The sequence below is a fragment of the Cucurbita pepo genome, chromosome LG13 (assembly GCF_002806865.2).
Source record: "Cucurbita pepo subsp. pepo cultivar mu-cu-16 chromosome LG13, ASM280686v2, whole genome shotgun sequence".
Taxonomy (NCBI): Eukaryota; Viridiplantae; Streptophyta; class Magnoliopsida; order Cucurbitales; family Cucurbitaceae; genus Cucurbita; species Cucurbita pepo.
Window position 1 is genome coordinate 5525412 of NC_036650.1, and position 14760 is coordinate 5540171.

The 14760-nt window shown below is 35.3% G+C and overlaps 3 protein-coding genes and 1 long non-coding RNA gene across 11 annotated transcripts in view; 2 read left to right on the forward strand and 2 right to left on the reverse strand.

Moving 5' to 3' along the window:
- The window catches only part of LOC111807985 (endoplasmic reticulum-Golgi intermediate compartment protein 3), a 9243-nt gene extending 3680 nt beyond the window's left edge, over positions 1 to 5563 (forward strand). For all 5 annotated transcript variants that reach the window (XM_023693734.1, XM_023693735.1, XM_023693733.1 and 2 more), the window contains 7 exons: positions 1134 to 1218; positions 3301 to 3407; positions 3482 to 3565; positions 3808 to 3954; positions 4358 to 4466; positions 4697 to 4816; positions 5097 to 5563. In XM_023693734.1, the coding sequence (XP_023549502.1) occupies positions 1134 to 1218; positions 3301 to 3407; positions 3482 to 3565; positions 3808 to 3954; positions 4358 to 4466; positions 4697 to 4816; positions 5097 to 5170 (726 nt within the window). In that variant the 3' untranslated portion in view covers positions 5171 to 5563. The remainder of the gene's footprint in view (positions 1 to 1133; positions 1219 to 3300; positions 3408 to 3481; positions 3566 to 3807; positions 3955 to 4357; positions 4467 to 4696; positions 4817 to 5096) is intronic.
- Positions 1520 to 3515, reverse strand: LOC111807986. Its single transcript, XR_002817012.1, has 2 exons — positions 3441 to 3515; positions 1520 to 2043 (listed from the first exon to the last, which is right to left on the reverse strand). It is a non-coding gene; the product is annotated as an uncharacterized LOC111807986 (long non-coding RNA).
- Positions 5564 to 6474: 911 nt separating the features above from the next.
- Positions 6475 to 11862, reverse strand: LOC111809232 (eukaryotic translation initiation factor 3 subunit J-like). The gene is made up of 8 exons (XM_023695646.1): positions 11607 to 11862; positions 11395 to 11486; positions 10619 to 10688; positions 8971 to 9086; positions 8469 to 8605; positions 7285 to 7432; positions 7031 to 7190; positions 6475 to 6900 (listed from the first exon to the last, which is right to left on the reverse strand). Exons 3-8 carry the CDS (start codon positions 10629 to 10631, stop codon positions 6809 to 6811), a joined length of 666 nt encoding a protein of 221 aa, XP_023551414.1. The 5' UTR covers positions 10632 to 10688; positions 11395 to 11486; positions 11607 to 11862; the 3' UTR covers positions 6475 to 6808.
- Positions 11863 to 13544: 1682 nt separating this feature from the next.
- LOC111808937 overlaps positions 13545 to 14760 on the forward strand; it is an 11917-nt gene continuing 10701 nt past the window's right edge. Inside the window, exons 1-4 of one of the 4 annotated variants that reach the window (XM_023695187.1) lie at positions 13548 to 13660; positions 13815 to 14017; positions 14086 to 14122; positions 14644 to 14725. In XM_023695187.1, coding sequence (XP_023550955.1) covers positions 13902 to 14017; positions 14086 to 14122; positions 14644 to 14725 — 235 coding nt within the window. In that variant the 5' untranslated portion in view covers positions 13548 to 13660; positions 13815 to 13901. Of the gene's footprint in view, positions 14022 to 14085; positions 14123 to 14640; positions 14726 to 14760 lie in introns of those variants that run through there. The other 3 variants (XM_023695188.1, XM_023695186.1, XM_023695189.1) reach the window with 3 other exon arrangements.

The window sequence follows — 14760 nt, forward strand, 5'->3', positions numbered from 1 at the left end:
ACCCCCCCCCCCCCCCCAAAAAAAAAAACGAGAGAGAAAGAAGAACCCATAAAAGAAAAAAAAACCATGCATGGGACAAAGTAGAAGTGTATGACTCGTGGAAACATCAAATAAATTGTTTCGGGACAGAACCCGAATTTTCACCATTCAATCATTGTGAAGGCAATGGCAAACCATGCTCATCATCACTTGTTGTAGATGAATATGACTCATGGAAACATGAAATAAATGATTGTTACAGATGACAGTTGTCAGTTGTTATCTGTCAGCCTAGAAACATCTAATTGGTTTTGTTGACTTCTTGTAGTTGTTGCACATCATTTATAGTGTGTCATTTTGTGATGGATGTATATTAATTAAACATGAAATCTGTCGAGCATTAACATGAAATTAATTAGAATATATAAATGTTATCTATTTTCATATGCATTCTATGCAAGGAAAATACCAAATAAATACTTAGTAAATGTATCCTGGTTTTGTACGAAATCTCCATCACTGAAAAGTTGACATATGAATGTAATGTAAAGAAATCCCCTTTGGAGTATTACAAGAAAGCACCTCAATGGGAATTAATTAGACCAGAAGAACACATCAAGAAGCCACTTCATATCTTATGTCCTTTGTCCATGTGCCCCACAAAACTGCTTTCCCGACATTAGTCCATAACATCTTAGTTCTCCTTTTAAGCTCGTAATCATATACTACATAGAAAATATTATTCTTGGCATCCAAATGAGTGAAAAGTTTGTACGTAGATGAGGAAATGAGCTTAATTTGAGATTTGGAGATGAGGACATGAGCGACTTTTTGTCATAAACTTCTAAATAATTCTGCTGGGCCAAACATTTAGGTGCTAATGCATGCATCCACATTCCTCTAGGGTTGAAGGGGTTAGATTGAGAGCCAATCCTTCCTTCCTTTTTGTCAGCTTCCCATGTCATTGGCAAATAACCCCCNAGTGTACAACACTCTATCTTAACTAAACTTGTGCAACCAAAATAAGGATTATTGCAATTCATATGTTCATATTTTCCAGTATACATTCTTTGCTATACTTACAAGCATAGTCTTGAGGTAATTCCGTAATCTATATGCATGCTGATTAGTTCAGAGTTTCTTGCTTTCTGCAGCTTCGTCTTCACAGGGATGGCCATATCATCGGCACTGAATATGTGTCTGACCTTGTGGAGAAGGAACACGCTGCTCACAATCATGGTACTACCTTTTTTCATTATCCACATAATTGTTGGCCTATAAAGTTTTATTTTTTTTTATCTTATATTTCTTCTTGGATACTTTGATACATAATACTATCATTAAACCATCAGAGTAAAAGATAAATGTTACTACTTTTATAATTGTATCTTAAATCAATTGTAATTTATCTCATTGAGGGGGAAAATCCTCATTTATTTTATCTGGAAGGTAAGATATTCTGACTTCTGAGAAGAGAAATCCAATATCATCCATGAACTTCTTTCATTTTATTATTAGTTTCTTTAATGAGAGATTTGAATTGAAAGAATGAAAATTGCATTAAGAAAGTATATAACGTGCTAGCGTGCAAAAATACTACTATTTAAAGTAGTTTCTCTCTCTATGAAAAAAGACGTTCATTTCAAACTCTAGAATGCAAGCATTCCTCATTTCTTTTCCTTTGTATTCTCTCCAAGCGGTCTTTGTCACTCCCATTTATAAAGACCATATTCCCTTCTCTACTTCATCTCCGTCCACCTCAATCTTTGCACCGGCCAGCCAGCCTCCACCTCGATCTCAGTAGCACCTTTTTCTTGGATCGGTTGCAAAAACCATTACAATTCTTCCTCTTACCACCTTGTCAGTTGCGATTCCTTTCTCCATTTCTTTGCACCAAGTCATTTGTGGCTCCTGTGTCGAAGCTCCATCTCCAATGTGCACCACCACATCATGAACTACGTTCATTTTATTAATTTTTTAATACTTACCACCTCGTCAGTTGCGATTCCCTTCTCCTTTGCACCAAGGTATTTGTGGCTCCTGTGTTGAAGCTCCATCTCTAATCTGCACCACCACATCATAAACTACTATCATTTTGTTGTTAATTTTTTTAATATGAGAGATTTTCATTGAAAGAATGGAAAAGTACATAAAAGGGGAAGAAAGCCAACTCCTGGTCAAAGGAGAACACAAAAGGTTCATCCAAGAGGCCAAAAGATCATTCAAGCTATAATTGTTAAAAGTGTAGTAACGTTTACACCAGGTTAATGCAGTTACTAAATGTACAGTTACCCATTAACCTCGTAAATGAACTTAAAAAATTGCCTTTCGAAATATCCTCAAAGATAGGTCGTACTGGTGGTTGGTATGAAACTCTTAGGATTTGATCTAAGAACCTTGTTGAAGAACAAGACCTTTAGATCTAAACTATCCAAGAATCTAAAAAACGACAAGGAATCAACCCAAGGGAAAGCTTTGGAATAGATTACCTTGATGATAAAAAAAAACTTGTTTCTCACTTCACAAGATAGCTTGATCAAGACTACTTGAATGACTCTATCATGGAAATTTAAACACAAGAAATGCAAAGGAACAAGTTTATGGCTTAAGAAACATAATATAACTTCATTTTAATATCCAAAATCTTCCTACTAAAGCAACAACATGAATGTCTAGTTATAGCCTTGAAAATAAACCTTAAAGTAACATATGGTCAATTGAAAGATGGTAACTCTCAATACCATAATGACCCCTGACTAATGGTAACTTAAAACCTTAAAAATAATACTCTAAAATTGAAAAATACAATAAAACTTCTCTACATCTAAACATGTATGGTACAATCTTGTCATCCATCATGAAGTCTTATGGCATGATTACGACACCTTATTTTGTATCAGTGGTGATCTTTGATTCAACTAGAAGGTCATGGGATCGATTTGCATCCCCTTCCTTGAGATGTTAATATTCCATGGCTTTTCTAAATATTAAATTGGTGTGGCTAAATGGTCAATGTTAAACTTAGGTGAACTTTGATAGGTGTGTTCCTTATGCAAGCCCAAGCGGTGCCCTAGGTGATTGCCTTGGATGCCTCTAGCTGTATGGTCTCCTTTTGTAAAGTATTATGCTTTTAAAAGAATTTAGAGCTTAACTTGAGAACATGTGACTTCTCACTCTGGATAGATTTACGTGTACCACACAAGCTCTTCTGTTTCATGAGATGCCTAGTTGCCAACTTCGTGAAATGCCTAAATCTGTTGTATAATTAAATTACTTCTCTTTTTGCATCAAAATAACGTCATCTATATAACTTTTTGACAGATCATGAAGAGGAGAAAGATAATCTTCATATACACGGCTTTGATCAAGCTGCTAAAGATTTGGTCAAAAAGGTTAAGCAAGCGATAGCAGAAGGTCAAGGCTGTCGGGTAATCTATATGCAATTCCTGTAAGATTATTACCTGCTGGTTCTAAATATGAGACAAGTGCAATCTTTTTGCAGGTTTATGGAGTTCTAGATGTTCAGAGGGTTGCTGGGAACTTTCATATTTCAGTTCATGGCTTAAACATTTTTGTGGCCCAAACGGTTAGTTTGCCTTACTTTTCTTTTGTGTAGTTTCTTCGCCTGATCTTGATCTCCCTCCAATATACATTAACATGGGTTCATGTTGTAGAAATTGACACAACTTTGGGAGTTTAGTTCAAATGCAAGATGTGTTGCCTTTTATTTCTTCCTTGTTTTCATGACGTCTTTCTGTGAAGCGTGTTTCACCTCCCTGTTCCAATAATTAGTTTGACCTTTTTCTGTTTTCTTTTCTTTTTTTGCAGATTTTTGAAGGGTCTAAACATGTGAATGTCAGTCACATGATTCATGATTTGTCTTTTGGTCCAAAATACCCTGGAATTCACAACCCACTTGATGATACAGTTCGAATTTTACATGACACAAGTGGGACCTTTAAATATTATATAAAGGTAAAAACCCGTGCATGGCCTTAAGATACATTTGGCGCATAAATTTTTATTTCAAAGTTTGCAAGATAATTTGATGTATATTAATGCACGTACTGAAGCTGGAGGTGCGGAGCTACCTCCCTGCACCTCAACGCTCTCACTTTCCCTTTCATTGCCCGTGTAGCTCACATAGTGCAGCATGAACTGATTTGTAAAATCAGGAAATCATACTAAATAACATCTGAGAAGTTAGATGGTAATAATAGGATCCGTGTACTGCACCTGAGTCTGCCCTATTTATTCCAATTAGGAATCGTCTTTTACTTGATCGACTAATTCTTCTCTCATTAGCTATTATCTGTTTACGACAAACCAATGAACACTATATTTAACTATATTACATGTTTTCCATGTTTTGTTGCAGATTGTTCCAACTGAATATAAATATATCTCAAAAGATGTGTTACCTACCAATCAGTTTTCAGTCACTGAATATTTCTCACCTATGAACGACTTCGATAGGTCGTGGCCAGGTTGGTTAATGCAATTTCATGTTATAATTTCCTTTTATAATGATTACATTCTACAGTCACGAATTCTATGTATTTTTACCCCATGAGGAATAGGCTTTAGAAAAACTATATATGTTCTTTGACATTAATTTATCAAATGTTAATAGACAGGACTAAATGATGTTTATTTGGTTATTCAAACTCCTTGAGAAACCAGGTTGAAACTTACCATCGTTTTCAATGATGTGCAGCTGTTTACTTCTTATATGATCTATCACCAATCACAGTGACCATCAAAGAAGAAAGACGAAGTTTTCTCCACTTCATAACTCGGCTTTGCGCTGTGTTAGGTGGTACCTTCGCTGTGACAGGTTTGAGAAATTATTGATGTGCTTTGTGTGATTTTGGAATCCTCATGTGATCATGTTAAGCAAAAGTAACATAGAAGTAGAACACTTCCAGATTGAAGTAAATCATTTTGGGTCATACTGAGTTCTTTTTGTTCAGTACAACAAATGAATGTGCGTACTAGTTTCTAATCATATTAAGGCATAATCACTCCTCGGAACCCCCATATCTTAGTGTGCTGAAGTCATTGCTTAATCAATATTCCAGCCCCAAAAATGATGACTTCTTCTGCTAAAATCACAGGAATGCTAGACCGTTGGATGTATCGGTTTCTTGAGGCTGTGACAAAACCAAAACGTAGAAGTGCAATGCATTAAGACTTGATGGGGGTTTCAATCTCCACCAATACATTTATTCATCAGCAAAAGAAAGCTGCTGCTGAAATACTATGAATAGATCCGCAAGCATCCGGGCGTGAGTGTGGAAGTTGTGGAGGCGACGGATGAAAAACTGGCTTTGGGCTTCTTTGGTGGAACCGGGTGCTTGAACAAAAGTGCTCGTATTTCTCCTAAAAATTTTCCCCAATTTCTAGTTGCAAGTAAATTAGTGAATGCCCCTTTTGGTTTTGTCTAATTTTCAAAGAACTACACGGGATGAAGCATTATTATACCCATTATTTTGATAATTCCTATCAGTCATCTGTTATTGATTCATTCTCAACGTACAACCTAATATGATTTTAATTTATGATACCAAATACCGATTCTTATGAAAAGGTTCCTGATTGTTCTATTCCAAGCATTTCACTTTTTTCTTTTGGTGAATTTAGTTTTTGTTCCTTGTTCATAACACTTGTCCGCATTCAATGTTTTTTTTTTTTTTAATCAGTAATAATTGTTTGATTGAGTTAATAATAAATTTGGTTTATCATTTTTGCCGCTTCATTCTTGTAATATGAACTCAAATCAAGTGATTGAACAACCATTAAGTTAGTTTGGTGGAAAAGGTAACAAATCTGTTCATTCAGTGAGCACAATTGGAACCCTAGATCGATCATTTTATATGAGGAGTCATGGTCTCTAACTTTCTTCCCATCACCTTATGTTCCACTAAAAAGGAGAATCTAAATCAAGTTTTGTTTCTTAGAAATATTTACAATTGATTAATGCTTGTATTTAATTTTTCTTTATTGCCGTTGAATAAATTCTCTTCGATCACTTCAAAATTGTAGGACCCTTAAAGATCAATGTCGAAAACTTCAAAACTGTAGGACCCTTAAAGATCAACGTCGAAAATAGCCACCGACATAATCGTGGAGCGTTGTTCGTGAAGATAGAGTCCCCCACCAAAGGAAAACACATCCTTTGGTCCTTCAATCCTTCAAACAAAGGAGCCTTTTGTTATGTTAAATTATCATCATGTTATGAATTAAAAAACGTGCAGGGGCCTTGCAGAAGATGAAAATCTTGGCCAAAGAAAAAATTTGTAAAGAGAAATTAGCAACTTTCACGGGAAAACTAAAATGTTCGATCTTTTTCTAGTCTCTGAAAACGCTACATCGCAACCCAAATATATGTGTATATATATATATATATATATATATATATATAGTGTGTGCGCACGTGCTTGTTTTACTCGGCTTGGGGNAAGAAACTAGACACAAAAAATACAGCACTCAGAATTTTTATAGAACCAACGACTTTTTGCAAGAAAATGTAAATCAAGTAGGAGGAAACAATATTCACGACATACAAAACCTTGACAATCTGAGTTGAAATGAAATGACCACCGCATTCTTTTACATTCTCAAAGGCTCTATTGAACAAAATAATGAAGTAAAAGAGCAAAATTTATAATGATATGCCATACACAAGTCTAATACATGAACCTTATTGAGACAAGACACTCGGGAATAAATCTATTGGTGTATTGAAGGGGAGATATGCCAAATAACCTGACCTCCATTCGCAGGCCAAAAACCAATGATACTCGGGCTATATGTTGAACTGGAGCAATTACATGAAGTCGTAGTCATCGATAGCATCATACGTATTGGCAATCATGTCATCGTCTGCTTTTTCAACATGGAGCTGCTTCTTCTTCACAGCTGCAGCAGTTCCCAACAGGAAAAAATGAAACAGTTCGCATACGTCACAACACACTCATTTGGTTCGTTAAAACGTTGTAAGGCATTCGGAAAAGGAAGACAGCATTGGAGTATAAATGTAAGTACTTACCCGTCTTCTTTTTTCCAGCATTGGCTTCCTTCTCCGCTTTTAGTTTTTCATTTGCAAGTGCAGTAACAGAAGAAGCAACTTCCTTAGCATCCGCTGCTTTTAAAGAACTCATCGACAGTCTCATGGCATCTTTAAGCAGATTAATATAATGGAAACTTTTCTGCAACAAGAATATTTAAGGGGAAGCTCATGAGAATGAGTTATGCTCATACATTGAAAGATAGAAACGACAATGAAGGAAAATTTGTATAAACCTCATATGGGCGAAGTTTATGAGAGATCAGCTCTGCATATTCCAAGAAGTCACTCTCAGATTTTGGAATGAAATTATCAAGAGTCTTCTCATCACCTCTCTTTCCAAACAACTCGGTAGTGGACTTGTAATCAGCTTCTTCCACTAGCCTGCCACAATTTGGAAACAAAAAGAAAACAAAACCTCAGTGAGTGATTAAGATCATATGTAGAGCATACCACTACAGCCAAAGACACAAGCATAGGCTCTTTGTATTAAGTTTTAATGTGTTCATTTTCACATGGGCTACTTTTGGAGATCTTCAGCTAACAAGAGAGAGAAAAAAAAATGAAAAAAAAGAAAAGAAAAGAAAAGGAGAAGAAATCAAATGACTGCACAACGACTAGCAAGTGCAGGTGCCAAACAGGACAAAATTGGCCACACACCACGCTCAACCAGGCTCAAGGCGCACTGAAGCACAATAGCCAGTAGGACCAACGACAATCAGATGAAAAAATGTGGGCCTTTTGATGTGAGGCACACTACATATAAAATATACAAAAATATATGACATGTATAACAAGAAACCTTCCTGTATAAAAATTAGGTTTAACAAAGAAAAATATTTAAAAAAACAAACAAAAGCCCTTTAAACATTAGTACACATCTCCAACCGAGACGGGTAGCTATCATGTTTTATTGATTATTACTCCATTCTCAGTATTTCACCTCAATGGGCTCTATTTTTCTCTCATTCTATTTCAGTGTGCTCTACCATCTCCAGCAAGTTGCCAGTGGTGTCTGTTGAGCCAGACGATGGAAGACAAGTTGCTGGCTTAGTCCAGCATTTGGCCAACACCATCCCTCACAGCCACCCTTGCTATCTAGGATTAAATATATAATTTATTTCTAAAGAAGCTCACCCCCCTCCTCCCCCCATCCCTCACAGCCACCCTTCAGAGATAATTCTGCGATAAAAAGCTTCTGGAATTGCCAAGTAAATGTAGAAAGCACATTCAACATCGTTGCTCCCATGTCATACTATATCCACAGTATTGGTAGAAGGGATCATTCGCCCATCACAACAAAACAATTCATAACAATTTCAAATTCAAATTCCTACCTCACTTATATTAATCCAAAGACCCATAAAGTAGATAAAAGTTAAGCTATAAGTTCCTACAAAGCAAATCACATTAATATCACCTTTGTTGGCGAAGTTTTTCAGCTAATGGATCTAGAGGCTGTTTAGGTTCTACCACAACAGTTTTCGCTTTCTTTTCAGTAGTTTTTGCTGCTGGTTTCTTTGGGGCGGTTTCAGGAGGAGGTTTAACCACTGGAACCTGGGAGACCGGAAAAAAAAAAAAAAAAAAAAAAAAAAAGTGTAAAAATATAACTTATACCAACCCCAACCTTAACAAGACGTAGTTTCTACGTGAGCTCCACCACAAACTTACAAAGGAAAAAAAAAACTTCCGTTTCTGCCAGTTTTAGGAAATTCAATAAAGCTGCCTATAACTATTAATGATTGCCAACCTTAGAATAAAAAACTCACCACAATGTTTTAGATGTTGGACTAGTTTAGACCATGAATTGTTCAATTTCATCACTAACAATCACCGAAAAACTTCTTTGTCATTATCTTAGGTCTTAACATTAATGGTCAATGAAACAAACATCATTAGTAAGAGAACCACTAAATTCTCACCGGTGCAGGTTCATCTTCATCCTCCCAGGATTCTTTCACATCGTTGTCATCCACATCCTCATCGTCCCATTTATTCTTTGGCTGCTCCTTCTGGAGTGGTGGAATGTGCTCATCCTCTGAAAGAAACCATTTACATATATAAGCACAACTAGCTAGACAATTAAACATATGCACTTAGGAGGAAGAACAAATACAGCACTAGGGATGGCGATGTTCCATATTGTCTTTTGATGCCTTAACTAACAGAAATGCAGACTACACAGACGTACTTGATGTATAAAATGACTATTGCTTGAACTTTAGATCAGTTGGGAGTTGGGAAATGTTAAGAGCAAACAGCACTAGGTATGAGGATGTTCCATATTGACTTTTGAGCCTTAACTATCAGATAAACAGACTACACACATGTACTTGGATGTACAACCTTGAACTTCAGATCAGTTGAGAGTTGGGTCATGTTAAGAGCACTATGGGCACATTTTCAGAGAAAATGAAGAAAAATAAAATCGGTAAAATAATGACAAGGTCAGTTCTTTTTTTTTTTTTTCTTTTTGCAACAACCATGGCCTAATTCCTAAAACCCAATGCCACCACATCCACAAGTATAGATTGTCTTGTCCATATCTGCAATTTTTACCCCTTAGTTCATTTTAAAATTAGATCTCATCATCTGCTCCTTGGATAATGACATATGAATTCCTCCTCCCATATCTAGCACCTATATCCAGTCTCTTCTAGTCTTTCTCAAACCACAACCACATGTTACATACAATGCTTTATAACATACACATGCATCCGATTATTTATTATTTTTTTTTTTTTTTTGTAGTGTCTTTGTCGTACTCAAGTCCAGCATTTTATATGATTATGATCATCCATTCTATCCACATTTTCACGTGTTGTCTAAATTTATATAATATATATATATATATATATATATATATATATATATATATATATATATATATATATATATATATANAAACAAATTAAGAATTGCGCTTTATATACTAATAATAGAACTATCAATACCAAAGATGTTCTCCAAAGGAATATGCCCCAATTGGCCATATCCCCCAGATGGTGTTGGTTGTGTAAGTCAAATGATGAATTACACGGTCATATATTCATCCATTGTTCATTTGCTAGGAGGTTATGGAATATAATTTATGCTGATTTTGGGTGGTCCCTGGTTTTCCCTAAAGATGTGGAGGATCTTCTTAGTATTGTTTTGTTGGGCCATCCCTTCAAGTATGTAAAGGCAATACTGTGGCTTAATACTACTCCCGCTTTCTTTTAGATTCTTTGGAAGGAGAGAACCAAAGATTTTTTTTATGGACAAAGGAAATCTTTTCAACGTGTTCTTTGATCTAGTTATTTATTATGCTATTCTTGGTGTAGAAGTGCAAATTTTTTGCTTCCTATACATGTGCTTCCCTTATGACCAATTGAGAATGTTTGTGGTGATTTCATGCATCAATGAAATTGTTTCTTACCCAAACCAAAAAAATAATTAGAATAAAAAGAGGAAAATTAGTTCAAATGACCAACATATAAACATACACAACATCTTTTTTATAGACTCACTGCTTATTCAATCACCTAAGGAAAAAAATGAAAGACTAAAATATAAACCATGTAGCATTACCCCAGTCATCCATCGACCTCAACACTTTTTACTCAGAAAATACTAGAAGTCAACTCAGTGCAGCCCAACCCTGCTCATAATACAAGAGATAAGTATTAGCAACACAGCACAAGCAGTATACAAAACAGAAGGCCTAGTAGAATCTAAATGTTTTGATAAAATAAACAGTCACAGTCGCATTCAAGGAAAAAAAAAAAAAAAAAGCCAGCAATTAGCAAGGAAAATTACCAAAAGTTTTGAGACTCCATATTTTTTTAATAAGAATTGAGCTTTCATGGAGAGAATAAAATATTACAAAATCAGGGGAGAGGACATACAAACAGACAGCCAAACAAGGAGCCTCAAAGCTAACTACAAAAAAAGGAAAATATTGCAACTACACGATCATAAAGCAGACAGTAAAAAACCAGCATTCAACACATTTGATCTCTTTCCCGTTAAGTCAACCGACGAACTACCTTTATTTCCCTCCTTATGACAGAGAAAAATAGAGTAGCGAAACTAAGTAGCTCGATCCCAATCAGATCAAATAAAATTTTGATTCCAAAACGATCAAAACTACAAGAACTCCAACAAATACTAAAGAACCTACTACCGCAGATAGAAAACTGACTAAAGCATCCAAGGAACAACTTTCCTTAAAGAAAAAACCACGCAAGACAATCGGTACCTAGAATCTCACAACGAAAAAGTAACGTATAATCTGACGCCTGAAGTAAAAAGATAGAGCGTAATTAAAAATAAAAAAATAAAAAAATAGAAAAAGGAAATAGCACCTGAAGCGTCCGGAGGCCGGTGGTCGCTCGAGGGATTGTTTAGGGCAGGCGTACGCAAATGCAACCAGTAAAGCAACCGAAAGAAATTATCTCTGCAAATAATGCAAAAGTCACCATAATTAAGATGTTCCAAGACCGTTTCCAGCAAAGAATCTCGCCAGACTGGAAAACGAAAGCAGACAACAGAGACGGAAAAAGTTACACACGCATACCTCGCACAAATTGAGTGCTGAAGCCGAATTGAGCAAAGCAAGGGGCGGAAAAACCCTAGAACAAGCTTGTTTGAGAATTCAAGAATCGGAAAATAAAGCGACGCAGAGAGAGAATCTGGAAGGTTCTCCACTGCCGCGTGCAGGGGAAAGCCGGAGCTAGGGCTTTGAGCGGGGTAAATGGAGAGCGTGTGTGAGAGAGAGCGTGTGCGATCGATTGGGTAATTATTGTCGTCGCATTAGACGACGACGCTTTGTGACTGGTAACGTAAGTTGGTAAGAGACGGCCTTGAATTGTCTACCGACTCGGCCCAACTGGACCAACTCATTTCGCCATGTAAATTTACCAATTTCTCCTTTTCTCCAGTCTGGCATTACGAATATAGAACGTAACAAAATGTCTGTTTAAAATAAAATATTTATAAATAAATAATATTTTCTTTTCTTTTTATAATTACGTTCAACAAATTTATTACTATTAGTTTAAATTAACCGATTTAATTTTAATTTAATTTTCATTCCTTACATAAGATATGTTTTCAATTTTAAATTTTAAAATTAATTTAATGATGAATTTAATAGCCATCGACCATTAATTCACGTTTAATGATCACTACTTATATTTATCATGTCAATTAGATTAGTTTGTAGATCTGGTTTTATAAATTTAATTAATTATTATTAATTTATTGTACATGTTAGATGAACCGACTCTCCACGATGGTATGATATTGTTAACTTTGAACCTAAGCTTTCATGGCTTTACTTTGTGCTTTCCCAAAAGGCCTGATGCCAATCAAGAAAGTAGTCCTTGATTATAAACTCATGATCATTCCCTAAATTAGCCGACGTTGGACTTTCATCATTCAACGCCTCCCCTCGAACAAAGTACGTCTCCCCTTAATCGAGGCTCGACTCCTTTTTTCTTTTGGAGTCTTTAGTCACTTTTTACTATGCCTTCGTGGAGGCTTGACTCCTTTTCTTTTGGAGTCATTTGTTCGACATTTGAGGATTTACCAATCTATTGGCACGACTAAATTTAGGGCATGGCTCTGATACCATGTTAGATGAACACGACTCTCCACAATGGTATGATATTGTCCACTTTGAGCATAAGCTCTCATGGCTTATTTGAGCTTTCTCAAAAGGCCTCAGGCCAATGGAAGGAGTATTCCTTGATTATAAACTCACGATCATTCCCTAAATTAGCCGACGTAGGACTTTCATCATTCAACAGTACATACACAATATATCATATATTTGTACGAGTCAATTAAATAATAAATTATTTAGATTAGAGCATAGACACATTTATTTAATTTAATAATAAACTTTAATTTTTTTTCTACCACGTATGTTCACGAATATAATCTATAATAAATAGAGGCTTGAAATATCTCCGTCTAAATTCAATTAATATAGACTATCCAACCCAATCCATAAAAATTTAATTGAATTTTTTTTTTGTCGAGTTGATATTTTTTTTGTTCGGTCAACCCGACCAACTTAAAAAGTCGAGTTACAACCCAATCCAACCATACTTTACTTTTAAGATTATTATAAAAATTTAAAATATTTAACGTTTGTATCCGATGTTAGTAATGTGTTGTAACTTGTGAATGTTTGATATTTAAGCTTTACGAAAAATTTATTATTAATATAATATGTATCGTGGATAAATATGATTTTTGAAAATAATTAAAAAATTAAATTAATAAAAATATTCATAAACTTAAAAAAAATAATTAAAAATAACCTTAAATTTTAAAAATATGTGTTATTAATGTTAATTTTGGATGAAATATATAATAATGCGATTTTTTTTTAAATAGTTAAAAATAAATAATCGAACCGCTCAACCCAACCGAACCAACTCGGTTGGTTCAACTTTTCTTCCAAACGGTGCATGTGTAAGCATCTATCTGGAATTGGATGGGGCGACCGTCTTCTTCCTGGTTCGAGGCAGCCCTTTTTCGCGCTCTATATTTCATTGTTTTTGCCATAACCAGAGGGAAAAACTCGGGCAATAGGCTTCAAATTCTCCTCTCTCCGCCTTGGTTAGCAGCAACCTTCTTGAACGCTTGCTTACTCGTTCACTTCTCATTCCTCATCAAACCGTGGAAACTTTCCTTCCACCTTCAATTTTTTGGGTCTTCTCTTACAGAACTTGGGAAACCCTCTGTTCTTGAACCTTTCTTGTTATCTTTGCAGCACGTTTTTCATTATCTAATGCTGATGAAGATGAACTATGGGTATTAGTTTGAACATGGAGTAGCACGCTCTGTTTCGGGTGTTAGAATGAATCGTGGTATCAGTTCTGATGAGCTTGACCATCTTTCGCTGGCCGTGAGGCGGAAAATGCTACAGGAAAATAAGCTCACATTATTGGAAGATGAGAGTAAAAGAATATCAACGTGAGTATGTATTTTTTTTCACTAATTTTGTTTTGGGTACGAAATATTCACTCTCTGGCCTTATGTAGGTTTGTCAAGAAAGAAAATGAATGCTGTGATTTACAGGTAATATATGGATTCCACTTCAACTTATTTCAAGTCTGCCTTTGTTCGTGTTAACTTGAGAGACACATGATACTAGTCTAATTTACAAGTGCACTACTGAAATAAACTTGAAACAATGACTCAAGAGAAATAGGAGGATTTCTGGGTGGAGATGGGGAGGTTTTGTTTTCAATTAGATTCAAGATTCAAAATCTTTCTCTGGATGTATATAACCAAAGAGTTTTCAATTATCCTTTGCTTCTTATTTCTTATTAGTTTTGTATGTTTGTTCATTATCTCAATGGTATGGTTTTTCATTACCGAAAAAACTATATCGATAACACTAGTTCTAAAGACTCATTTTATTTTATTATTGAAAGTTTTAATTGCATGAAATTGACATAAAATAACTTATGGTTCTACTATATGAAATTGCATGAAATTGACATAGTATAGCTGCAACTTTTTTTTTTTTTTTTTTTTTTTTTTTTTTTTTTTTTTTTTTTTTTTTTTNTCTAATTTGTTATTTGTCCATGCTGCAGGGTGGTTCTACTATGATATCTGCCTGTGATGCCAGAAATCTGGGAGATCAACAACTGGAAGCACAAATTAATGATACCAATGGTATTTGGCTTTTTTTTTTTTGGGGGGGGGGGGGG